This window comes from Motacilla alba, chromosome 3, assembly GCF_015832195.1.
Source record: "Motacilla alba alba isolate MOTALB_02 chromosome 3, Motacilla_alba_V1.0_pri, whole genome shotgun sequence".
NCBI classification, from domain to species: domain Eukaryota; kingdom Metazoa; phylum Chordata; class Aves; order Passeriformes; family Motacillidae; genus Motacilla; species Motacilla alba.
In genome coordinates, this window is record NC_052018.1 from 89935227 (window position 1) to 89962476 (window position 27250).

A 27250-nucleotide genomic window follows, 5' to 3' on the forward strand; every position below is an offset into this window, starting at 1 on the left:
TGCTGACTTAATTGAACTACAGACAAAATCTACTTTAGATTAGTACTGGATTTGCTTTTGAAATGATCTGCTGTTAAAAGAGAAGGAGTAGCCTCCTATTGAGAGGTAGTGGTGGGAGTTTATTCTACAAGTGCAAAGGTATATTTCAATATTTGGTGTAGCAGGAGGAGAGTGAAGCCTCCCATAGGTGAGTGAGGTCTGCTGGGCAGAGCCACGAGGTAGCAGGATCTGTTCACAGAGATGCAGTTTGAACAGGACAGCCAGACAGGGTCAGGTTAAATTAACTATCTTTGTTTAAACTGTGTTCTGAAGCCAACCTCAGAACCAAACTTACTGGGAAAAGGGCAATGCTTTTGACCTTGTGTCAGTTAATTCAGGATCACTTTCCCTACAGATATGTCTGATTTTCACGCTTTTTCCTTTTGCAACTTTGAAGGCTGCTAAATTTCCAGTTTTGCTAAACAAACACACAAATTCTCTTCCATATACTTCACACCTTCATCAAACATGGCCTTAAAAAAAATCAAACTACTAAAACATTCCCATGAAATCATATCCATTAGCAGTAGAGCAAATGATGTTAAAAAAAACCCAAAACACCCCAAATCAAAAAAACCCACCAACACATCTGGAGCTGTACGAAGCCTCCACTACCAGGAGGTTCAATTCCTGGATATGCATCTCTTGATAATGTTCACTTCACTTTAGCTTACTTGAGAATTCATGACAAAAAATGAACAAAAGCCTCTTATTTTTATGGGCCATATCAATTGTTCCAATGCATGCTGATCCTGCCTTCTACAAACAAAGCCAGGATTTAATTGCACTGGAGCATTAAGCAGAAAGCCTTTAAAACTCTTTTCTGTTTAACCTGTCTGAATTGCAAGTGGCTGTATCAGAAAGGACTGAAGCATGTGCCATTCTGAAAAATAACTGGCAATGATATATATGGGCAGGTGCAGTACCAAAGTCACTTCAAAACACATAAGTGATAGAAAAGAATTATGAGTTTACCTTTCTAACCTTCACAAAGATTAACACAATTTTAGGTTCATAAAAAAATAACCACATAACTTGCTCTAGGCATTGCTGACACTGCTGGATTATTCCCAGCACATTTAGGAGGGGTTGCACAATGACAGCAAATCCACAAGTCTGAATTATCAATGCAAAATTCCTAAAGTTCCAGTTTAAGGCAGACAAGACTGTGTATTTTTTGCTTCTATTCATTCCACTAGAAGCTGAAATTTTGTGCCCATTACATTTTTGTAACTCCTTTGTAGATTATGAGAACAAAGAAGCAAAGCATATCAACGAAAACAAACTCAGGGTTTGTTTTTTTTTTTTCTTACTTTTTAATCTAGTAAATTTCTCCTAGTATTTCTGCCTAGAAACAAATAATCTTAGTCCAGGATTTTTCACAACATACACAATTCCAGTACCACCTGCACATCAAAAAGACTGAAAAAAACAGATTTAAAATTTACACTTCATTTCATTCTCCAAGAGGGCCTTGATAAAAGTGAAACCTACCCCTGGACCAGCAAAGATTAAAAATATTTATTTCAAATCCTTATTTCTTGTTTTTCTCTCTCGTTCTTAGTCTAAAAACAAAGTTGAAAGATCTGGCAAGTAATCCTTCTTTTGTCAAGCAGCAAATAATAGAACTCAACGAGATTTGCATTTCTCCAAATAAAGGCTAAAGGCTCCCTTTCTTGACAAAACAGGACCTGATTACAAAACGCCCTAGATCTCAACATGTATTCATCTTAAAAACAATCTGCTTGTGGGGTTAAGTAGGCTCCTTAGTGATATGAGTAAACAAAATCCCACCTGAACAGTGCACCAAAAAGTGGCCTCGAAGATTGATTTGTCTGTATGCAAACCTGCACCCGTGACCCACAGAGCCAGGCACTGACCTGGCTCCTCAGAGCAGCTCACTGAAGGTCATAAAGGACAAAACAGGACCAAGATAGGAGGTGATTACTGCAAAATTCAACTGAGTTACAACATGGGCCACACCTGTGGTCGTAGAGGAAAGGAATTACTGTGTCAAGTGGGACGACAAAATTGTATTTATTAATGAGTTGGTTTGGGGTTCAAAACTTTTGAGATCCTTTCTCTGGCATTAGGAGATTACATTAACATCAAAAGCATGCTCACCTGTTAAGGAAGCAGCAGCAACAATACACCTGGGGCTACTTGAATACTAAAGTCTACAGACAACATTAGGCAGAAGTCTCAACAGTTGACAGTACTGGACATTTTTCACATAGAAAATAATCTGAACAGTCTTACTGCACATGCTGCAAAGATAAATTGTGGAGCATTAAAAGTTGTTAGACAGGATGTGTCCCACTTCCTCTTCCTTCTCATTGAAAACTAAACAACATAAATCACAACCAGTTATTTCAAATGTAATCAACCCCTGCCAGGCATCACTATTTGCTAATGCTTTCCCTCTGGCCATTTCTCCTCACCATTAACTCACCAGAATTTAAAAAAAAAAAAAAAAAAAAAAAAACAAAAAAAAAAAAAAACCCACCAAAACAAAAAAAAAAAAAAAAAAAAAACCAACACCAAAAAACCAACCAACCAACCCCAAAAATCCCCCAGCCCCTGCACACCCTTGCCTACAGACCCATAACCAGCAGACCTGATGACGTCTTCCCCGTCTGGAGCTTAAGTAAAGCTAAACAAAACCCAACCAAACAAAAAAAAATTAGAGGGGTAAGAAAAAGGGAGAAAAGAGGGGAAAAAAGCAAGAGGAAAGGGGAAAAAGAACGCAAACACAGAGAACAAAGCCACAAAACCCCTGCAAGCACAGAAGAGGGTCTGGGCAATTAAATGAAAGGAGCACTCTCAACAGTACAACAATATACGTAGCAGATCCAGACACACAATTAAAATTTAACCATTCAAAGCTTACACAGTTTCACATCACCATTAACATCTATCATCACTCTTTTAGAGGGAGGAACCGTCCACAGCTTACACAGTTTCACATCACCATTAACAGCTCCATCCCACTTTCACAGGCAAGAGCCATGAACACTTGTCTATAGAGCACAAGCATCTTCAAGCAGATGCATTACTGTGCACATGGAATTAGAAAACAACCTGAGTCAGTAAGTGGTGTCATCAGACACTTGATATCAGTCTTTCCATTCCTAAACCTTCTCATATGCTAAAACTGCAATTAAAGGTAAAGAGATCACATCTGGAAAAAGAATCATACAACTTCTTGTTTTTGGACAGCCACATTCCTCGTATGGCAGTTAAAAACCTGCCAGAATTTCCCCTATAAACATGTTTCCAGCAATTTCAGCTCTCCCACGCAGCCTTCAGTCCTAAAGCAACAGTCTCCTGCAGAAAAGGTTATTTTTCATAAACACACACATACAAATAATTTGGCCACACATTTCTCTTGCATGATGCATTGTTTTCCACATGCTAGCACCAGTGTCCTACCACAGCTGACAATTCAGAGACTCAAAAGGAAAAGCAATAGCCTCGCAAGAAAACAAGTCTTTGCCACATCATGAAACACAAGAAGTAGGGTAAGAGAAACATAACTTTTGAGAGGTGGCCAATACTCACACACAAAGGCCAAAATTGCAAGGCAAAGTAGTGGATGAGGGAAAAAGAAAGAAAGAAGAGAAATACTGAAACATAACAAACTTTTGACAATTATCACTTTGGAAAGCAGCTGGCATCCTACAGAGGTTTACACCTGTGGTCCATAGATTTCTCTCTCATAAAATGTAAAGACAAGGGTGGACTCCTGAGAAACTGACATATTTTATTTTTTAAAGACCCAAACAAACATGAATGATAGCAATGGCATGGACATAAGAGCTGAAGGACTCCTTGGGTCAGTGGCCATGATTAGTCACAGGTCAGTGGGGATGCTGTCCCAGTCATCTCCTGCTGTTGGACAGGAGAGATGACCGGCAGCTCAAGCAATCACAACCCAACCCTGACCATTCCTGATCACTTCCCAGAGACACAGTCAAACAGCATGGCAGAGAGTATTCAGTTTCTTTTCCAAGCCAAGGAACAAATCTGCTGAGGAACCTAGAATACCAGGATGAATAAAAACCTAAACCATGATGTTAAAAATAAGCAAGAAACCATTTTTTTTTTCCTTAAGTGAGAAAAAGTTTAAGAAAGAAAAGCATGTTTTAGAGGTTACAGGGTGCCAGCAGAAGAGTAACACCAACTGGGAGCCTGCTTGAGCTGAACTATGCAGAAAAAATCCTGGGGCATCATTGTTCCCATGTACTGCAGCTTCAAAGGAGGGGGAGAAAGACACCTACTACACACTGAGGTGTAAGAGATCATTTAAGAAAAAAAAAACAAAAAACTGGAACAAACACCAAAGAAAATCGTTTGCCTTCCATTTCTATAAAGACAATGAAATGACACACTGAAAATGAGGAGAGGGTAATGGTTATTGCCACATACAGTGTGGAGACAGAAAATAAAAAATAAGGGGATCTGGATAATCTCCATTCCACAATACTGAAATAACTGGCACTCACAACAGCGACAGATATGCCAAAAATCACCACAAGAGGGAGGGGGAAAGGAAGTCGTTTGGGAGAGAAGGGAAGATCAGCCTTGGTGCTACAAGTGCAAAAGCATGACCTTGATAAGACAAGATCTGAACAAAAGAAATCAGAGAAATGCAACTGAGCAGTGAAATGAAGACAAGGCAAATTTCATTTTACCTGAGTAATTTATTCCTCTAAAAAGGAACCAAAGAGCTTACAGCAGTGAAATTAATCCAGAATTAAAGCAAGAACTGATGTGATAAACAGTAGTATTTAGGGTACAGACATATAACATTTTAAAGATGAATGAAGCACTGGTTTAAAGACAGGCAACAGAGACATAAGATATCCAATCAAAGAGAAAATGTGTGCTCCTTAGGCTTTGTGACATCAGGGCTATGTGTAAGTTACAGAAGTGACCATACTAAAAAAAAAGCAGGCACACAATAATGACTTCTGGGGGACCAAAGTTTGGAGAATTAGCTGTTCCCAAAGGCATCCCTCAGAAACTGGACAGTCCTTTGGGCTAGCTGGAGCAACACTAGAGCAATGAAATTTAAACATATGAAGTGAAAGGCAATTCTGAATAATAACTTCTGCTATGATCCAGTAACAGGAGATGAGGGGGAGAAGGGAGGCATCAGAGCATCAACTGCTGTTTGAGACTGATGCTCTGCAGAACCTCTACACACACACAGTAAGTGCCTATTTTCAACAGAAAACCAGAATGATCAATTATATAAGGCTTGGCAAACCATTACTTGTAGTTTTATACATATAGTTGTGGCTACCAAATCAAAAGCAAAACAAAACCAAACCACCTGCCTTTCCCAAAACCAATATACCTGAACAGGTGCAGACAAGACAACTCAGAAAACAGAGCACAGAAAAAAAAATTGGTTTTATAAGAGAAGCTAAAGCACTTGGGATCCTCTAGCTTAGCAATTAAGAGCTGAAAGCAACAGAGCTCTGTAGGTATGTTTATGTCAGGCAGGGTGGATGTCAGGAAAAGGAAGGGGGTTAGGGAGATGCACAGGCTGGTGGAAGGACTCCCACTGTCCCAGAGCTTGAGGTATTAGTCCATCTGGACTGGCAAGCTGTACTTCAACAAACTTGACAACAAACTTCAGCAGGGTCTGCACAGCACCTCATTTATGTATTCACCACTGCCTGAATAAATTTTTCCTGGGTGGGACTTCTGTAGCTCAGGTATGGTGTGTTCCTCCACTCAGCCAGGTATTTACATTTAGTACATCTCCTGCTATAACAGAAATGTAGAAAGAATGTGTCTGAACTTTACTGCTGCGTCCCTAGGGCACACTATGCTTTATTCACACTTTGTCATTTTATAAAGGCTTTAAAAGTGTTAGAACACATGAGGAATGGGAGCAACAGGCGCATCTAGATTTAAACTTTTCTTTTTTACACAACTGTTTGGGGAAATTGTCCCCTTCAGCCCTCCATTCCCAAGTCAGCTGTACTTTAATAGTCCATTACACGAGAAGAAACAAATCTCAATATTTACTTTGTGTTGAACTATCAGATAAACGCTGGGTCTATTTCTGTTCTATTCACATTCTCCCACAATTTCCATTACAAGGTATGCACTAAGCATTTTGACAAGAAGTTCCCCACTGCTAAAGATCTCAGTGCTAAAAGAAAAAACGGAAATGTTTATTTAGGTTTGCCTTTCAAACTCAAATAAATTTTCAAAATTAAACTGAAATTCTCTCCAGCTTACTCCACTGAAAAACAGGCTCACATAATCTAAGAGCTCACAAACTCGAATGTTGGAAAGCGAACTTCAATCCCATTTTACAGGCAACATCCTTTGATTTGTTTAACTCTCCTGGAATACCAACAAAATGTACACATATTTTGTGTTTCTTTGATTAGAAATGCCTCACAATGCCTTTTCCTCTCTTCCCAAGTTTGGAAGGCATCCAGCACACAGGACTACCTGCACTGGGTGTAATACAGAATGCAGTACCTTTTAAAATTTATTTTTTATCATTAAATTGTTAGGATATGAATATGTGCTGTTACTTGCTTTAATACTCTCGGTAAAGCAGGCATTAAAATCTAAACAGGATATTTCCATGATGCTTCAACAGCAATCATATGCATGCCCAAAATAATTTGTTTTCAGCAAATTTACATATGACCTTGCATGTGTCATACCTCAAGTCTCTCCCTTTACTTGAAAGCAGGACACTATTCTGGCAAACCAGTCATCTTTGCCCCACCCCCCCCCCCCCCTTCCTGCAGCCTTTCTTGGCTTTTTTTTTTTTTTTTTTAACAAAAGTTCAGCTTGCCATATCCTATAACGATTTGGGGTAATTACCCTTGAAAAAAGTTGCCTTCTCCAACTGGCAAACACACCCCATTGAAAAAGCAGCAGCTTACTCCCAAATCTATAGCAGCAAGATGAGCTATGAAAGGAGGAAAGGGCTCTTGATTTGAACAACTGATTATGACTTTTATCCCTTCTACATGGCAAGTCCACAGCCAATTAAAAAAAAAAAAAAAGCCACACCACAAAAAACAAACAAACAAACAAAAACAAAAAACCAAAAAACCAAAAAAAAACCCCAAACCAACAAACAAAAACCAAACTGAAAGGGCAAAAGTTATATTAAGCCTTCTTTGGCTTTTTATTTTTTTTAAATTTTCTTATTCTTTCCTATGTATGAATGACGTGGTTTAAACCTCACAGAATAGCTCTGGCAAGACTGGTATATAGGAAATGTGCATATAAGAACCTGAAAGTACAGCACTACAGTTAATATCCTCTTATATTTCAGTTTACATTCAAGTGTTCCTTTTTGCAGGCCATCTGCCTCTATGTTACATTTCTACTCTTCAAAACCTCAAAGTAAGCAATCACACAAAGAAAAGTAGCTGTGTAGGACACACAGCTTGAAAAACCTCAAGACTTTCTGACTGCAGGAATTAGTTTTTCTTTTTTGCTTGCCTTTTCATAGAAGCACTAGAAATGTTTCACAGAACTTTACTTGCAGAGCAGTAGTGCTGCTTTGCTGGATTTTTTAAGGAAAAGCATAAACAAGGACAATATAGAACCTAATCAAAACTCTTCAGAGTAGTATTTTTCTCTAACCAGCTTTCTCTGCCTTATAAGAAAGCAGTTAGACCTGCTAAAAAGAACTTTGTCCTTCACTTTCTTTTCTTTCTTCAAAGGAACATGTGGTTATTTTGGACAGCATGTCAGTATCTGCTATAAACCAGCTTTGAAAATACACTAAGATAAGCTAGTTCTGTATGTAGCCAAAAACAAATGTGACAATTTCACAAACCCCAGCCTCCTCACCCCCCGCAAAAAACTCTCCTGAACAAAGCTGCTAATTTCACTAGCAGTAGGAAGAGAAATTCACTTGATACTCTGAAAGCTTTTACAGAAAACCAATATATAAATTGTTTTCTTTAGATGCAAGGGGCTAAATATGGGGTCTATTACCACCACTGTTCAAGTATGATGACATCTAAAACTGAATCTAAGCCAGCATTCCCACCACTTCTTCCACCAACATAATGGAGCATCCTTCAACTGACGGATTTAACAGACAGAATTAAGGAAATTGAGTTTCAAAAAGCACCAGCTGAAATCCAGAAACCCCACTGAGGACTCTCCCTCCAGCCTGAACACTGGGGGATTCACAGGTCCTTGGCTCCTGGCAAACACAGCCAGCCCAGACAAAAAGAAAGCTCAGCCAGAGCTCTCATGTGCCACCAAGGAAAGCCAAGTAACACCAGGAAGCCTCCACCCAGTGGACTTGGGAGACAGCATTGACAAGAGTCAACATCCTACTAGTGAGACTGCTGAGCATCTCCCTCTCAGCCTCATTAGTGTCATCGTTTTAACTAAATTATTTTCTCCAAGGTTTCCTGGAGCTAGACCCATAAACCAATGACCCAACAGCTCACCAGGATTATTTCCTTTTCAAAAATTACATAAGCAACAGAGATTTGATCAGTCAGGACTAGGGAAAAAAAAAAAAAACAACAAACAAAAAACACAAGAATTTTTTCTTTCCTTTTATTTACCTTCCCCTTCTTAAATACATAGGCACTCAATAATTGAGAGCAGTTTTCTTGCTTTTCTGTATTTGGCACATACTAGTCTTTGACTACGTTAAACAGAGAGCCTCCTCATGCACAACACATCAATTCTCTCCTCCTCAAGCTTGTGCAAGCGCTATCCAAACAATCTGAAGAGACAGGATGTTTAAATTCAAAAATTATTCCCTGGAAGGCACAGAAAAAGAAGCTTTTTCAAGAGCATCATCAGTGTCTGAACAGCAACCCAAAGCATTATGCTAGCTTTGCCTATCTTTCATGACCCAGTGCAGCATTACAGTTTAACTCTCATTCTAAGCAACTTCCATTTAGGGCTGTGGTGATAACACAGCAATCCCTCAGAAAAATCCTTCCAGAAAATACTCCTGACAGCAATAATATATTAAGACATAACAATTGTTCTAGGAGTCCCACATAGAAATCAAGGGTAAAACTCCAAAAGGAGCAGGACCTCTCATTTTTTAGCCTCAACTCAGACTCTATTATAAAATTGAAGCAGATTTGACCGTTAGCACTACAACAACCTGGGGAAACAAATGGCGCCTTGTGTTTGATGGTGGTGTTTCCTTGTTCCCTGTGCACTGCTCAGACACAGCACCTCTACCCCCCCCACCATGGCTTCCTCCAAGCTAAAGGCAACCCTAATGCTGCTTCTCTTCAAATTTTACAAAAATGGTTTAACACCAACAAAAAGCATTCTTAATTGTTACTGAAGTAAGCTGGCAAAAAAGTCATGTACATAAATATTTATCCTTTTAAATAAATATATACATTTACATGTATCTCTCTATCTATATATAATATATGCACATTTTATATGTGTATTACATATATTTTGTTCTTTATAACAGTACTTACAAAGTATGGTCTTACTTTAAAATGCTCTCTTCCTATTCCTGCCTCACCTTGTGGGTTTTTGGAAGTCGAAATTTTCAGGTGAAAGGTTACATCATGGGATGCAACAGTCAAGAGCATAAAAGCATTAGTAAAAGGGAAGCATATTATTCTTATTAAAGCACAGAACCTATAGCTAAGTAACAAATGAACTCTTCCCAAATTTTTCAAAATTTGTTCTGCAAGTAAAGGAGAAATTACATTTTCCAGAAGCCCTACAGTAAAGAGATAGCCATCTACTACATGAATTCATAAAAACTGGGCATTGGTTTCCTTCAGCCTTCAAAAGCCTGAGACCACAGGTATATTAAATAAAAGATTTTTAAAAGTGGGGACAAAATGGTGCTTGCTACCCCTTCACTCATCACACAGGTCAGCTTAGCATGGCCAAGGCTATCCTCCCTCTCTCCCATTCTCTCCTTCCAGCTGAAAAATATGATAAAAAGACACTGTTCCTCCAAATATTGAATTCAAAGCACAGCCAGTTTATTTTTAATTTTTCTAAAGAACATTTTGCATCTTGGCACATGGAATATCAGCAGACAAAGATCCCTGAACAGGTATATTGAGCAGAAACAATCTTCCTGTTGAGCACTTCTGGATGCGATAAACTCCAGCCACTTCAGAACTGTCCACCAAGTCTTTGATAAAAGCCCAGGTTTGTACTGACACGGCCACAAACTGCGAGGATCTCTAAAGTGCTTTTCAAGTCCCATAAACACAGACTTACATGCTATTAACAAAAATGTCAAGAATTCCCAATATAGACTATATACAAAGCATTTCCTTAGCATTGTCCTTTGTGTGCCCGAGCCCCAATGCATCACAACAAGTAGCAGAACAATGTGTCACAGTCTCAATGTCACAGAGTACATTTTTCTCCTTGTAAACACATTGTAAAATGACCCACTTCTTTTGACCACAATGAAAAGGTGACTACTTAAATTATTAGATGGCTAGCATTGCCCTATCAGCCCAAATACACACCAGCATCATTTTAATCTAGACACTCGTAACAATTTATGGAAATGCTCACTCTGTAGAAGTGGCTGACATATGTTCACACAGGTTCTCCAAATGTGTATACACACACACACACACACACATATACTCTCAAGAAACCTGCCCTCCCCACCAGAGGAGCTGACAAGATGCTCCTAGAAACATTGTCTCTTTGTCATTTTACACATTGGAATGTAAGTGCTGAAGTACACGCTTCTTTCCCTGGGAAAACAGAGAGGAGTTGCTCTAATTAACTCAGTACCTTAGAAATCCACTCACTAGCAGCAAAACAGAATAAAATTAGCTCCTCACCCACGATCAGGCAGTGAAAAAAAAGCTTTATTTAAAAGCCAGGTACATTGCTCCAGCTAAGTGCAAGCCAATGACTTCAAGTGACATTTACTTTGGCAACATCCCACAAATCAAGATCACCCATTTTGCCTTCAAAAAGGGATTTTGGATCGACCAAATGGGACATTGTTCATTCCAAGTATGCCAGTTCACACAAATCTGGTTTTCAATAGAAAAAGTCACAGACTAGAAGTATTTCAATTCTCCTTGGAAGAAAGCTTTCTGTGAAAGCTGGCAATGTCCCTTGCCTTTTCTTCAGTTAAGAGAACAAAGTCGATGTAGGAGAGGTGGAACTCGCCATGCAAGAAATACCCTGAGAGCACAGAACAAACTGTGTTTTGCAGGGATCTGTAATTGCATGGACACAAACACTTTTTTTAACCAAAGCATAATGAAGGGGGCAAATTGCAAACAAAAGGCAAGGGCGTCTGAAGGCTGCTCGGAGAAGACATAATAAAACAGAACTAAGAAGTACTCAATTGCCTCAGCCCAGAGATAAAATGGGGGAAGGTTGTACACAGAGTGTACAGAAAACTGCTGCTAAAGAGGAAAAACAACAAATAGCACAATTGCCCAGGAGAGCAGAGCAACTTGGGCGAGTGAGGCAGCATCCTGCCTTTCCATTACCCTCTGAACCAGAGCCTGACCAGCTCCAGCCCACACCACACTGGCTCTCTCAAATCCTCCTGCCTTCCACGCCCAACATGCTTTGGGCTGCACTTCTCCATTTCTGAGGAGCTGTTCCACAACCCATCACAACTCTGAATCTCAGGATTAGAAACATTTCAAAGGCAGTTGGGTTAAATCTTCCTATCCTCCCCTATTTAAAAATCAGCCCTAATCATTACTTACACACACTAAGCTTTGGTAATCTTCACGCAAACGTATTTGGGTGTTAATTCCTGGGGCAGGTAATAGGGATGGATGTTCTTTCCGTAACTAGAGAATTTTCCTTGAGCTAATTGAAAACAGGCATATTTTGAGAAATGCCTTCTACTGCCAATAGTCTAGCAGGGAGGCAATGCAAGAATGATTTATGAGCTGTGAATATCACGTAAATCTGTCTTCAAGTAAAAGGTTCATCTCTGCATAGAATAACTTTAAGTACTCAATTATCAACACCCTTAATTTTACGTATTTCCTAAGAAAGCACAAAAATCTCACTGCACGTCCCAGCCCTTTCTCAGAGGTTATCACACACCAAATGAACGGGTATCATTTATATCTAAATGCAGCCAGAAGACCAAGCCTCAATTAAAACATTCTTAAGTTAGATTATTTCATGTTTTTTCCAAGTCTTTTACCATCCCATTTTCACATTACTTTAGCATTCACCACTTGCTTTGTGGCCCAAGGGGAAGGCAACAGTTAGTCAATCCTGGAAGCTGAAAGACTTTTTTCATCTATAACAGCTGTTGTATACCTCTTACCTTCTCCAGCAAGCATTTTAAAATTCATTTCAATTTGAAGCCTGCTTATTACAGAGACAAGACAAAAATTTATTCTAGGAAGCTTTCCATTCATGTCAAACACTTGAACAACTATCTCAATTCTCGATGGAATTGATTTCCCCAAGTTCTTCTGAGGCATGCACAGTTTTCTTTTATCTAGCATTGTAGTGGTTTTGGTTTGTTAATTTTAGATTTTTTAATTTTGTGATTTTTTTAACTAATGTGTTAATGGGTATGGTGGGTTTTAGTGTTTGTTAATTATTAATGTATTTTTTTTTTCTTAACTTCCCTAAATTTCCTCCCATTCCAAACCATAACAATCGTTAAGGAGAAACTGCTCTTGAGCATCTGGATATCTCAGGTATCTTGTGTCCATCATAACTTCAAGTATGCTGAAGCTATTCTCTCTGCAGATACTAGTCTGCTAGTCAGACCACACTGAACACAGATGTTTATTTGTATTGCAGCAGGCAGATCTGCATATACCAATGGCTAAAAATACATTCAATGAGGAAATGTATTTTTTTTCCCTAATTAAAAAGGACACTAAATACAGTTTAGTCTCTCGAGGAACAGAATACGCCTGAATCCTTCACCAGCACCTCCAAGAGACTTAGGAAAGGAGTGATGCTCATTAGCTCTGGAAGTCCTGTCAGAAAGCAGGCACAGAAGAGCAAGAAACACAACAGTATTAGCAGGTTGGAAGGAGGGAAAATAAGTCAATTTCTGTAAATGATGAGTTTTGCATGCCCATTTTAACTCAAACAGTGGGCTGTGATGACAAATGTGGTATTGTACTCAACATGGTAGAAGATTACAAACTGCTTTCAGTGAGGGTCTCCAGGAGCTGTCCCATAATTTGGCAGTAAATCAGGCAGGACAAAGATGAAGCACAGCGAAATGCAGCAACAAACGGACTAGAGAGGCTCCACACGCCACTACTATCATTTCTTCACAAGTCATTTGTAAAATGACTGCTTCATTTACTTCTGCTGTAAACAAAGATTTGACCCCTGGCATCGCATCGGACTGGAGAGCAGTATTAACAAAGCTCTGAACGCTCTCCAAGACCATGACTCTAGATTTCAGCCCTCTACACTCAGAAAACATTCAAACACGATGCTTAAAGCACTTAGGAGCTTGACAAAATCAGAATTTTCATCCAAGGGTCAAATTTCAGAAATCTCAATATGAAACTTTGGTGTTTGATAATTAAAAGCCACGTGTGTATGCACGCACATAAATATGGATGGCTCCAGGCAGAAACAGACGGATCTGCTTCTGAAATGCTGATCCTTCAGGATTTAATTTCAAAACACTGTGGGGCTTTGTTTCCCCCAAAGCAGTTAAAACAGCTAATTTGTAATTAAATGCTTGCTTGCAGTTTGATAATGGGGAGAAGTTGCACTCGCCAGAGACTCGGTCCTGAGTAGAGGTCAGGATACGCAGCCGGTACAGCACAGGGACCATCTCGGCACATTAACAGCAATATACACCTCAAAACTGTAATTGCTTTCCAAAAACTATTGACTTTGAAGAGGTTCTTACAAATCCATAATTACACAAAGTCAAATCCTCATCATAAAGCAGTGAAAACTACATTCACACAGTCCTAGAGGGAGCACTTTCAGCAGCTTGGCTCATTAGAAATGTATTCTTGCATTAAACACCAATATCAAAGACAAATGTTAATGCAATACCTCAGAGCCAGACTGAAAACTGCATTACAGCAGGGAAGAAGTACCTATTTAACTGGATCCACTATCCCTTCTCAATGGAAGGCAACTGGAGCTCAGTGATGGCGTTCTGCATTGCTTTTCAGATATCGAGCATAGCTAGCTCATTATAAAATCCTATCCTCCAAATCCCACACCATCTATAGCACGCAACACTCGAGAATATTGTGCATCAACCTTACCACAATGATCAGGAAGAGAATCCATTTATTCTGCTACCATCCAGAAGGGCCTTAGCACAGAAGGGTTGGAAACCTCAACAGTACTTGCTGCTGCTGCTTTTCCTTCTAACTTGGCATTCCTTCAGCACAGCTCCAGTGCAAAAGGAAGAAAGCAAACCACCTCAGATATTCTGCTGGAAAAGGAATATGGCTATGAACAAAGGTTAAAACTAAAAACTTGAAACTGCTTAGCAGAGGTGGGGCTGCTGAAACCTTACATAGTTGCGTCACCAAGATTTTACTTTGGCAAACACGGCTTCCTGAATTCAAACAAATCAAAGACAGAACTATCTTTTGTTCCAGCAATAAGCAATTATTGCACAGACATGTTTTCAAGGTCACTAGCGGGAAGAGTAAACTACACCAGGATGTGTCAGTCATAAGTAATGCTTTTAAAAAGTTAGCACCAAGCAATATATATTTAAAGCTTTCCACACTTAGCAGGAAACAAAGTGCTTACTTCCTTCCAACTCACCACAAATAAACATGAACAAAAATACCCTTAAAAAAAGCAATTAATATTTCATAGGTTTATATTCTTCTCTATTACATCTAATTTTTAACATTCATTACAACCAAAATTAGTTTTTATTATGTGGCAAAATGAAATCAAATGTCTTGTTTTAACGACTTCGGTAGAAGAAAATTTTGCCTTCAAAACCATTTTAAGAAGAGAAAAATATAAAACAAGGACTTAGTTTTCTTCAGAACTCAACTGCAAAAGAAGTGGTTTTGTATTTGTTAACATATAAACTACATAAACTATATCAATATTCTTAAAAACACAACAGCACTTTGATTACAAGTATTGTTGTATTTATGTTAATAAAAATATTTACTTTTAAAAAATGTAATGTCAAAGGTTTCACCCATTCCTAAAAATGTCACTTATTCCTTTCAGGAGGGCAACAAACGCATTCAGATTACTATTGACAAAAATCGGCATAAAATAAAATAAAATAAAAATACAAAGAATAGCTGGTTTTAAAACCAGACATGGCACCAAAGGGTATAAAGAAAATAAACTAAGGCTTTAGAAGAGATACAAAGTACCCTTCTTTAGGATAATAAAACAACTTCATTGAGAATGAGGAGGAAGACCCTCCCACATTCGTCTGGCAGAGAGGTTTAACACCCTTTCTGAAAGAGGCTGCTGATGTCTGAAGGTAGATAAAAGACACTGGACTAGACAGAAAACAGCATGTTCTCAAACTGAAGGTCACCAGGTGTGTGGAAACTTACTATGGGCTTTACCACATAATGGTTAAAAATAGCTCCTCCTTTTAACTCACCTGCCTCTGCATCCTTCACTTACAACAAACTGAATACTGCCAACCAAAGACTAAGTGAAAATGAAGAAAATTATGTGATTCCTGGGGGTATTTTGCCTTTGACCAATGTAGGAGTTGTCATGTCTAATGCTTTGACAGATGTAACTGTATTTCAGAATGTACAGCCACACATCAGCTTTACTGTGCTGATGTATGGTTGTACATTCTGAAATACAATCGCATCTATATCAACTAGAATAACATCTATAATAACTATAGTATAATTATAATTAACTATACACCAATTACCCAAACATTGCAAGAGCACTTTTTGTAAAACACTGTTCACCTCTGATTACTGTATTTTTAAATGCTTTCAAAGCACCTAACACGGGAAAATTATTATTGAATATGCACTGAGTGCACCGAGCAGAAGAAAACTTGAACTGTTGGATTTACTGCCTTTGGTGAACACATTCTCTCTCAATGCACACACACACATGAACAATGATTAACTCCTGTAACTCAGCACAAACAGTAATAAAAGACAGCTTTCTTCTCCCAGGCAGGAAAGTCCAAGTTAAAGCACCTCCCTTTCGCAAGCCTCAGAACCATCTCTCGAGATAACACTTTGACACGGGGGCCTTGTCTTGTCCCAAGTACTTTACATCCACAACATTCAGGCTTTGAAGTGTGGGGCTTCTACTCGAACACATCTGCAGAAGCAATTCACACATCAAGGATTTACACATACCCCTCTAGGTAAAAAAACATAACTAATCCACTATAAATGCAATAGGCATGGAAACTGCTTTGCAGATGGGCTTGGAAACACAGTGAATGAGAGAAGAATACTTGTTAAGGGCATTATAAAGTTTAAGGCCCCTCTGAAAAAGTATTTCACTGCATTTGATGCTTACCAATTGGATTTAACCTGACCATAAAAAATTTTAAAGAAAGGTTTCTTTCATAAGCATGAATTATGGAGCCCTGTGCCACCAGTCACCATCCACACTAGATCAGATGGGACTCTCAAGGAGTGACAATGAGATCCAACATGCTCAACCTGACTTCAACTGACTTGCATTTCTCTTTAACACAAAAAGAAGTAAATCAACAGCTGTATTTGACAGCTTCAGGACCGACTCTCTTACACCAGACTGTGCTCAGCCCTCGTGCTACAGGGCAGATCTCAGCTCCTCAAAAGCCTCTTCCCTGATGACAGCAGTGGCTGCAAAGCAGGTGGAAATGGGCAGATGAAGGCATTGTGGCTCCAACAGCCACCAGTGCATGGAAGCATTTGAACTGCTAAGGGAGTTCAGTTTCCAGCCAGAGCAATTCCTTTTTAATTCTGTTTATATTCACAGAGATAACAGCCCACATCATCTCCATTGATGCTACAGCCTCATAGCAGCTTCTTAAACACTGGAGAGAAATATTCATACGTTCATAAGACAAACAGTTCGTAATGACTTTCCCAAGCACAAGTCAAACAAGATAAAAACCAAAGCATTTGATTTGGGGGTTTTGTTTGTCTGTTTGTTGCAGGGGGGAAGGCTGATTGTTTTTATTGCTTCTTTCTCTAAAAAGAAGTAAAAGAATGTTCATTCATTCCATCACCCCTGACAGACACTGAAGTCAGAAGCTGCCCATGCAGTAGGGCTGTACTTCAGAAAAAATTTCAATCTGGCAAGTGCACTGGTGAATCTATCCTACAGCACGTATCAGAAAAGGGGAAAGAGTTTCCTTCTCCATTTATGTTGATAACACATACAGACATACTTCATACTGGAAGGGGGCAAGGGGGAAGAACCACAAAAACCAAAAACTAAAAACCACACCTCTGAAATTAGCCAATGCCTGAAACAATGATAATTCTACACTTTGCTAAAAACAAAATGTTGTTTACTGTTTACACCTACTACTTGCCGCTCATACAAATGGCAAAATCATTTGATTCTCAGAAGAGTTCTCAGCTTCAGTGGCCTCTGAAAGAGATGTGCTATTCAATGTAAACGCTGATTCTGTGAGAACAAGGATAAGGAAAAAAGAGTGGGTGGGAGTATTTCCTTTTCCTTGGATTTAGCTTCGCTAAGTGTTCATTGTTCACAGGAGATGTTCTACCTTTCCATTGTCTCATATGTTTCCCCCAGCTCTTTTTTTTTTTTTTTTTGGATACCTTGGAGACAAGCACTAAGATAAAGCATTCTAATTTCTTCCATGTACTTAAAATTTGCCTGCTCAATTTTAGATTTAGAATCTACATGAAGGTCCTCTTATCTGTAAATTCGTGTTTGTCCTGCCCCATTGCTAAATAAGCTAAGACAGTAATTAAGCCTCTAGTAAAGTAAATCCTCCTAGCCCAACATGCTGTCCTCTTTGCCTCCTCGGTGCTCAATCATACTGCCTCATCAGGTTAGTCTGTATTGTCTCAAACTTGTCTAGTTTTAGCCAATTAACTAACTTTTCTTATCCTTTTTGTCCTTTCACTGACAGCAAAATGCACGTTTGGAACAGAACAACCTCCTCATCCCTGACTTCTCCAGAATTCTTTGGCATATCCAACTGGTCACAACAGTTTGCTATTTTTCAATTCACCAGCTGGAATATCACTTTATTCAACATCCCAAAGCGTGACAGTGATTCCCTCTCACTGACAAAAAAAACCACCACACCACCAAACAAGCAAAAGACACTTCCACAGAATTAGAGTACTTATCTCCACAGCCCAACATATTTTTTTTTCTTTAACTATCAACTGGAGAAGGAACTATTTCACTTCCTCTTTTTGTAAAGTGACACATTACAAAGTAGACCATCTGCTTCATAGACTTCTCACCCTTCTGATTTCCTTCCCATATATTTGCCTCATGTATTTTATGGCTTTCTGTATTGGCTTCCCTTGGGTTGAATTCCCCTTTTCTGAAGGGCCTCTGTTGACTCAACCTTGGTGTACTTTTCTCTCTTCCTGCTTTCCTTTTGTCTTTTTTTTTTTTTGTACCCCCTCCAGACATATGTATCCTTTCTGAGACCGGATGTTACTTAAACTTTTATGACCTAAATTTAATTATTCAAGGTTCTTTGCTTCCCAAGTCAAACTGCTGATGGCACACTCCTGTCTGAAAGGGCAGGCAGGTAGGAATTAGGCTCCTTCCGCCATAAATTCACTGGGCTTGTTTGGGCAGGGCAGAGTTATCAGCTCAGGATGATCACTTCAGCTGTACTCTTTTAGTTTATATTTGGGAAAATACCTAGAACAACCTCTCACATGTAAAAAACACAATCATCATGGCTTAGTTTCCTCTCACAAAGATTTTAAAACCATTTTCGACTCAGAAGTAATCTGCTTTTACTTTAAATAAGGGACAGAAGATAGAAGAGGAAGACTTAATTAATTTTTTTCTCATCCCAGCTGGCATGTCTAAGTTTAGGTAATTACAATTGATGTAGCAGAACTTGGCCAACCCAAATCAGCTGCCTCTGTATTACTGCATATGAAAGGCAGGCATTCACAACTGCAGGAACCTGTTAAAGCAGGTTATGCAGTTTAGCTCATCTTTCCAGATAAGTCCATACTGCTGAAATTCCCTAAATACCTTTTAATGCAGGATTGTATAAAACAGTTCTTATACTGGCAAAAATACTGCTCCTTCACACTCAGTGTAGTTAGAAACAGAGTAGCAGAGCACAAAAAAAGGAATGTGTTGTACCAAATTAAGACTCTAAAATTTTACGGCTAGCCAGAATTAAGTATGAGAAAATGGCATATCCATAAACAAAAACAAAACAAACAAACCCCAACAAAACCAGAAAGAACCCCAAACTCAAAGACACACAGCTCTAACTATACCCCTGATAGCCTACGTTTCAGTAACTAGTTAAGGCTGGGAACATTAATTTTGTAGATTAAGGTTATTTATTTGTTTTTAAAAGACCCTGCACTATACACTTAAAAATTGAGGTGAAGAGCAAAAGGCTTGTGATTAAGCCACTCGTAAGATAATTTGATATAAAAATCAAACCACAAAAATAATTAAATAAATATGAATCAACATCTGATTAACTACAGACTAGTAAAGTTCATGAGAATATCAAAAGCCAATTAGCTGAGGTATCATTTCTTCTCTGGACATTTATATATGGATTTGGTCTTAATACAGTTTAACAGAGTAGTCATGGTAATCTCAGGCTCCTGTGCACCTGGACACCTTTAATTACTTAGAGACAAAAACCTATTTTGCAATTTTGAATCTATTCTGTGGACTACACTCAAGTTGAAATTTTGATTCAAGTAAGGAAAACAATTGCCATCAAATACCCTCAATTCATTGTCTCAATTCACTTTGGTAGATGTGCCAGACTTTTACAAATGCTCAGACAGAAATGTCAGCTCTCTATGCAAGTTTTGAAACCATACACACATCAAACAAAAACCCCTAAAACAAACAAATGGAAAAACACCACATACCAAAGAGAAAAAAGAAATCAAATTTATTCAGAACTAGATTCTTTTTAACATTTCAGAGGGCGAAGACTACATGTTTCATGGCTACCTATTCCCTGATTCCAAGGCAGAATAAACCACCTGGGTAAAACTGCAACTGTGCCTCTTCTGTAGCATTAGAATCATACTCTAAAACATTTCATTCTGCTGCTTCTTTTTTTCCTTCCAAGTTAAATGTAATCCTGTTTATTCAAGCACACATATTCCACAGTCCACTACCTACCACTGCTATCAACTGATGTTTTTAAAAGTAATCCTACTCTGCAACTCGTGTTTGCAGTGTATTTCCAACAGCTGGGTCACTCAAGTTAGAGTTCAGGTATTTGTACACATTTCTAAATCCACTTCTGTCATCCCAAGAAATGCCAGATAAAGATCACAGCAGTAAGTACTGGACAGACAAAAGGACACTGGGACTTCACAGATATGCTTTAGAGCCAGTTGCCACCTGTTTTAGAAGAAATGAGAGAAGCACTGGAATGAGCAGTGATGCTCCACACCAACCTTGGGGATGAATGCCTCAAAGGAAACACATGCACAGAAACAGCCCAAGCAAACTTGTGACTATCTCAACAGATATGAATGATATTTTCATTGCTTTCTCTTCTTAATGATGCCATCTCTTTAAATTTATACCTTAAAAAACAACTCCAGAGTGAGAAACAGAGCAGAAAATAAAAAGAAGTCTCAAACACTGAAGCTGACAGTTCATTTACGGAAGTTATACTTTCACCTCACATCTCCAAAGCAAGCTTTAAATATTTAGGTCAATAGCTACTTAGCCTACTGGAAGAACCATTCATGCTCTCTCTTTAAGTATTAACTTTATGGAGGCAACACACAAAACTCACCAAAGCAGAGAACAAAAATACCATTCTACAGCAAAAGAGAAAAGAAGAATGCATAGTTATTAGTAAGTACCTCTGGTCTAGAAATACACCTCTGTTGTACAAGATATACAAGATATACATTACTACAGCTGTTTAGTCAATCTATGAGCAAATACAAGCAGTAATGCATAATTGGTATTTGGGATGCATTTATTGCTGATTCTCCAAGAGTTGCAATCAAGAGATTGTCTCTAGTATACAGAATTAAAGAGACTTATGATTTCAGATTAGTCCTGTTACAGTAAGTTAAAATGAAAAGTATCTCAGTGAGTCTTTCCATGAAATGGGCTCATTCTGCTCCACTGCCATTATAAAAAATATTAGAAGCTGTATGTCAGCATTGATTCAAACATCAGCAAGTGCAATCACCCATTCAATTTGGGAAAGTTATAATAACACCTTTTTTACAAAGTCTCTCTTCCCTAAACAGCAAACTTCAGTGTCACAGTGATCTCTTCCCTACTGTGTACCAAATTCCTTTTTATTTGTCCTGTCCAGTAAACAGGCAATAAGAATGCATAATTTCCAAAATAACCGATGAACTAAGCTTCTACTTTCCGAAACACCTATATACAATTTCACTTGTAAAAAAAAAAAAAAAAAATCCAAATAAACAACAAAAAAGGCATCAACGCACATCCATTTAAAAAAAAAAAAAAAAAAAAAAAAAAAGTCCTTCACATGACAAATTCATTCTCCAATTCCCTTCCCTGGGAAAGAAACTCAAGAATGTGGATGGACATCCAAACAACCTTTCCAGAAAGCACTTAATTAGACCAGCACTCATGCCAAATCAATCCAATTCAGAGTACTATATTTTAGTTAAAGCCAATGCTACCTCTTCTCTTCCACACAAGCAATCCAAATTTCTCCCGAATGTAGACCAATGCATAAAAATTGATGAGTTATTTTATAAGTTGAATGAGGTTATTTCTGTGTCCATACATGGCAGGAGACATTTGTGGCTCACAGAATTAAACTTGTCAATAGTCTTTAGGGAATGAGCTGAAGGACACATTCTTGCACAATGCATTATTTTAAGCTTGCTGAAAGCTGATGCAATACACAAAATGCACATCTTCCTTTGTTATTTTTAGCATGGGGATCCAACTGCTGTCCCATGCTACACCAAGGGAATAATAAAACAGTCTTCTAGTAAGGAAGAATTCTGCATGCTTACTAGACAGGATAATTACACTGCCTGGACAGTACATGCTAACTGTACTTGGCTACAGACAATTAAACAAATACACTCAGAGGCTCTCCATCTGATTTTTGAGCCACATACAGTGAAATTCCCGTTTTATAAATATTTAACTGGAAGTAAAAATGGTGAAGCTTATCACAGCTGTCATAGCTTCATGAAGCTGAACCAATTAACAACAGAAACCCTTAAGACAAAAGGGGTAAGGGAAGCCTGCAATTATTCACAAAAACCTAACTGGAACAGAGTGCAACGCAATTTCCCAGCTCCTGAAGCAAGTGCTTGCATGACCTCATCAGATCCCGCCAACAAAGAGGAAAAAGCTGCTAGTCTCTGCCAGCTGCTTGTTCAAAGTACCTGCCTGTACCTGGGGAAATAAATTTAAAAAAAATGAAGCAGCCAAGCCAGAAGAGCAGAGGGATGGAGTAGAGCAAGAGATGATGGCAGAGGAAATGCCAGTGCATCACAGAGTGAGATTTCCAGCTCTTCATTTCTGATGCTACAAAATATTACTTGCAGTCTGAACTTTTTTTACAGGCAGTCACTCACAGAGCTCCTCAAACTTCAGTCAGCACTTTAAATCTGCAAGGTGAAAAAACACTGAAGAAAGGAGCGGGAACTTCTGTATTTCTCTTTTGCTTCGTGGTGAAAGTGACTGCAATGCCACTTGGATAAATCTTGGGGACTGAAGCTGAAATGCTTTGCCTCTACTCAACTCCACTAACTCCATCCAACAAATTCACAGACCAGGATGAGATTTTTATCACAAGCTTTTTGTGCTTATTTCTAACAGCACAAAAGGCAAATTAACCAAAAGCTCAATACAACTGTTCCTCAAAGTCACACAGCTGCACAGTAATGACTACATCACTAGTAATTATTAGCAAAGAAACTATATTCTCCAAAATTAATTTGATGGCTGAATTTCAATCAACTCTGACAGACCAAGAAACACTTTTATAACTGCAAATCTAAGATTGCACCCAGGGGCAGAGATGAACATCAGAACTGCCTAAAAGTTAGTGTTTTTCTCTGAAGTTACTGACTAGTGTCAGAAATTCTAAGATTGCACATGATATTGATAGGTCACCACAAAGACCAAGATCTCCAGTGATTTTATACAGTGAAAACAGAACACATGATTCTTCCCTGCAGCACCAGAAGGGGAAACTCCAAATTGCACATGAGCTTTTCCCTCTCAAAAACCTGCCCCAATTTTCTCCAACACCAAAGTCCTCTCTCACTGAAGCAGCAGTTTAAGGTGAACTTGTAGCTCCCTCCAGCAGATACAGCTTGCTGCTCAATTCCATATTCAACTACTGCAAGAGGAGTTTCAGGCAACATGCAGAGAGAGGGGAAAAAAAAAGCCCTCCCAAAAAGCACCAAAAGCCAAAAATAAATAAAACAAAGAATAAAAAAACAAAAACAAAGCAAAGCAAACACCCCCCAAAAAAAACCCCCACCCACTCACCACTGTCAACAATGAAAAAAAATTAAAAGGGGATAAACATCTTCCTTTAGGTTAAACTAGATTGCAAGTTTTTCCCTGTATTTGACAGCGGATTATTTTCAGAAGAGTGACTACTCCTCAAGGTATGGTGAACATCGGTATGAATTCTACTCAAAACTGAAGGTATTCTCTTTATTGTAAGCACTCCTGCTGGCATCAATCTACACATCCAGCACCTTGAGCAACTGATCGTTATTTTCTGTGCTTCCAGCAAACTCGAGTGTTCAAGGATAAAAGGGCAATGCACCTCCATTTGTATTTATTCCTTTATGCATTCCTTTAAATTTGACAAGTCAATGTCTCTAGTACCATGCATAGCTGTATAAATTCATAAATTTTTTCCACATTCATTCCAATAATTCTTAGGTTTTTATTTTGCTTACACAATTTTAGAGAAAGACTATTTTTATATAACCTTCAAAAACATTGTATCTACACCTAGGACAAAAACAAACACATGCAAATTTTCAAGAACAAATTTTTGCTCATTTCCAGCACACAAGTTCTGATCTCTGCCACCACCACATTCTTTTGCAGGTGTCGTTCTGACCGCTGCATTTGCTAATACAAGTCACTTATGGCACACTGAAAATGTATGTTCATTCATTCAGGTGCCTCCCTTTCCATAGATTTTGTGGAATTTAAGTCATCCAGCAAACACTTGTCCACTAGCAAAGTCCACATACTTGCGTATTTTTTGACAATCAAAGATGCTTGGCTTAATTAAAAGGCAAGCAAATGCACCTCTAGTTGTGCAAACCTTCTCAAGTTCAAAACCAACAAGAAATGGAAAGAACATGTAAGTAATAATGGAGTGAGATTAGCAAAATTAATGCACTAATGCAGAGCTATGGACATATATTTTAAATACAATATACCTGTTTGAACAGGTCTGTCAATGCAGCAGATTTTGGTCAGTGCTGGGTGAGCTTGACAAGGGGAAGGGGATGGAGAGGGAGGTGTCGGGGAGGAAGAGCAGGAAAAGAGGTATAGAATCTGTGCAACCACCACAACACAGGACTATCATACAAATCCTCCCTTATGACAGGAGTGTTGGACTGAATTTTTCCTGCCTTAATCTGCTGTGCAAAACTGGAAGCCTTGCCTCTGCCCACACAGCAATCTCCCCTATTTGCAACTCCATTCCTCACACTGAAACAGTGGGAAAATTCTCCACAAAGCTCACAGTCATCCCTCGCTCCCATTCCCATTTTCTCCCTAGCAAGTTCACAGCTCCATGGTGCACAGCTGTGACTTTCAAACACTCACTCAAGTTGTCTCACTGCCCTATAAAACAGGACCCCTGCCCCTGTCTCTGCCAAACCCTACCCAGAGCTGCATCTCAAGGCTCAGATGAGTCCAAGTGTTTCAGGATGGGTGTGCTTATCCAAGCGAAACACAAGCTCCTCTTCAGAGGAAGAACAGTTTACAAAATGAATTCTAAATAACAAACAATACTTTGCCATCATATCCAGAAAACAGTCTCACAAGGCGTAAAGAAAATGAAAAAGACAGACGGAAAAAAGTTGTACATTTAACAGTTTTAAAATTTCAGTGACTTTGAAGCAAAAATGATCTAAAAATAGTTCCAATATGCTGAACGCTCCTGATACTTTGTGGTTTTACTGCCATGCATTCTCCTTAAAACCTCTCTAACTGAGCTGCTTTTCCTATAAACAGCCTCCACACACAGCCAGTGCAATAAAGCTTAAACAATGTAAATTAGTGCCAAAAAAATTAAACCAATTGCAATTCTCCCTTTAGTTTCTTTTCAGCTCAAATCACTTTGAATGTGACACTTTCACAAATCTCTACTGGTTAAAATAACCAAACAACAAGATCCCTCCGCTGGACTGTTGTCTTTCCACAAACAATTCCCAATTCCCTCTTATATGCAATGATGCACTTTAGAAGTCTACAGTATTAACATTTTCCATTCCACTAACCTGTTTATTAAATCTGCATGGCTCAAATGTAAGGATTGGGTGAGAGAAGAAGATATCTGATTAATTTTAGGTATGGGATGAAAAACTGGCTGGGTCATCGGGCTTCAAATGCAGGGGTTGTGGTCTAATGGTCCTACTGGTGGCTGATCTCAATGGTGCCCCCTCATGGGTCAGTACCCAGGACAACACTGCTTCATCTGGCCAATGGGATGGAAATACCCTCATCCTATTTAAGAGTAATCAATACCCCTCTCCTAATGCAGTTTAAGGGAAAAACTCAGAACACATTACATAAATTACTTCTGGGTTGAGTCATCAGCCCTGGAGATATTTAAATGCCATGCAGATGTGGCACATCTGTGTGGGACATGGTCTAGTGGTGGACCTGGTGGTGCTGGATCAATGACTGGACTTGATCTTGGAGGTCTTTTCCAAGGTGAACAATTCTGTGAATCCATACATCAACCTTGGGGAGGACTGAAGTGGTGGGGTATAGGGCTGCTGCTCCCCAGCGTGAGGACAAAGTAGAAAACTGGTTTGACAGAGGTCTCACAATATTCAGCAAAGACAAACATAGCCTTGCAGCACTGCAGGAAAATCCCACACAGCCGTTAGGATGGGATGACCAGCACAAGCAAGTTGAAGACCCAGGTGAAGGATCCAGGAGGGGTCAGCAAGGGACCCTTGCAGCAGCCAAGGCTGCCCACACACTGGGCTGTCTGAGCAGAACTGCAAGCAACACATTGGCAGAAATTATTATTCCCATCTGGGAGGCAGCTGGACACACGTCCACATTGGTATCTTCCAGTACAGAGAGATGGGCCAGCTGGAGAGAGTCAGTGGTAAGGAGGCTGCAGCACATCATGAAAGATCAGAGACTGCGAGAAAAGTCAAAGCAGGAGCCAACTCAATTCTTCAATACCTTGGGGAGTGCCAACCACAGAAAAAAGGTGAACCAAACTCTCTTCAGAGGTGCAAAAGGAAGGGGCAACAAAGGAAACTCTAACTCAGCCACCTGCTTTAGCTTTTAAACACCCTCAACCCATTTTCTTTAGTTTGTACCCAGAATTGTAAGCTTTTTATTTTCCTTCTAGATATTCAAAACTCAACTGGAGCAAGACCCCGAGTAACACTACCTGTTTTTGAAGCCATCACTCCTGGAGCTGGAGAGTGTTGGACCAGATGACCTCCAGTGGTTCCAACCTACATTTTTCAGTGATTCTATGATCTATTCTAGGACAGCATGCATGGTATAGGATTACAGATGTAATATACCAGCAAGCCAAAACACACTGCAGCCAAAATGCAAGAATAGAAGATACTACTCTACGCTCATTTGACATACTCTTGTCAGCAGATGCTCCAAAATGCTGCATCAAAACTCATGGGAAAAGGGGAAAAAAGGAAAAAAAATCCATAAATGCAAACACACAGTTGCTTTGACATATCTGTACAAAAGGACTTCTACCTTAAATATGGCAGATCATACCTTTCTGTGGCTCACCTGTGAGCAAAAACACAGGCAGTACACATGCTGTGGGCACTCATCTGGCATGAAGGGGAAAAAACATCTGGGACAAAAGGTAAGGGTCTTGGAAATTTTTAGAGATTCTGGCTGT

The 27250-nt window shown here is 39.1% G+C and overlaps 1 protein-coding gene across 2 annotated transcripts in view; it reads right to left on the reverse strand.

The window, feature by feature from the left end:
- EML4 (EMAP like 4) overlaps positions 1–27250 on the reverse strand; it is a 146475-nt gene that overhangs the window by 98237 nt on the left and 20988 nt on the right. Inside the window, exon 1 of one of the 2 annotated variants that reach the window (XM_038133904.1) lies at positions 14268–14870. The exons of the other annotated variant lie outside the window; for it this stretch is intronic. Within the exon in view, the coding sequence (XP_037989832.1) occupies positions 14268–14292 (25 nt within the window). The 5' untranslated portion in view covers positions 14293–14870. Of the gene's footprint in view, positions 1–14267; positions 14871–27250 lie in introns of those variants that run through there. 2 annotated transcript variants of the gene reach the window in all.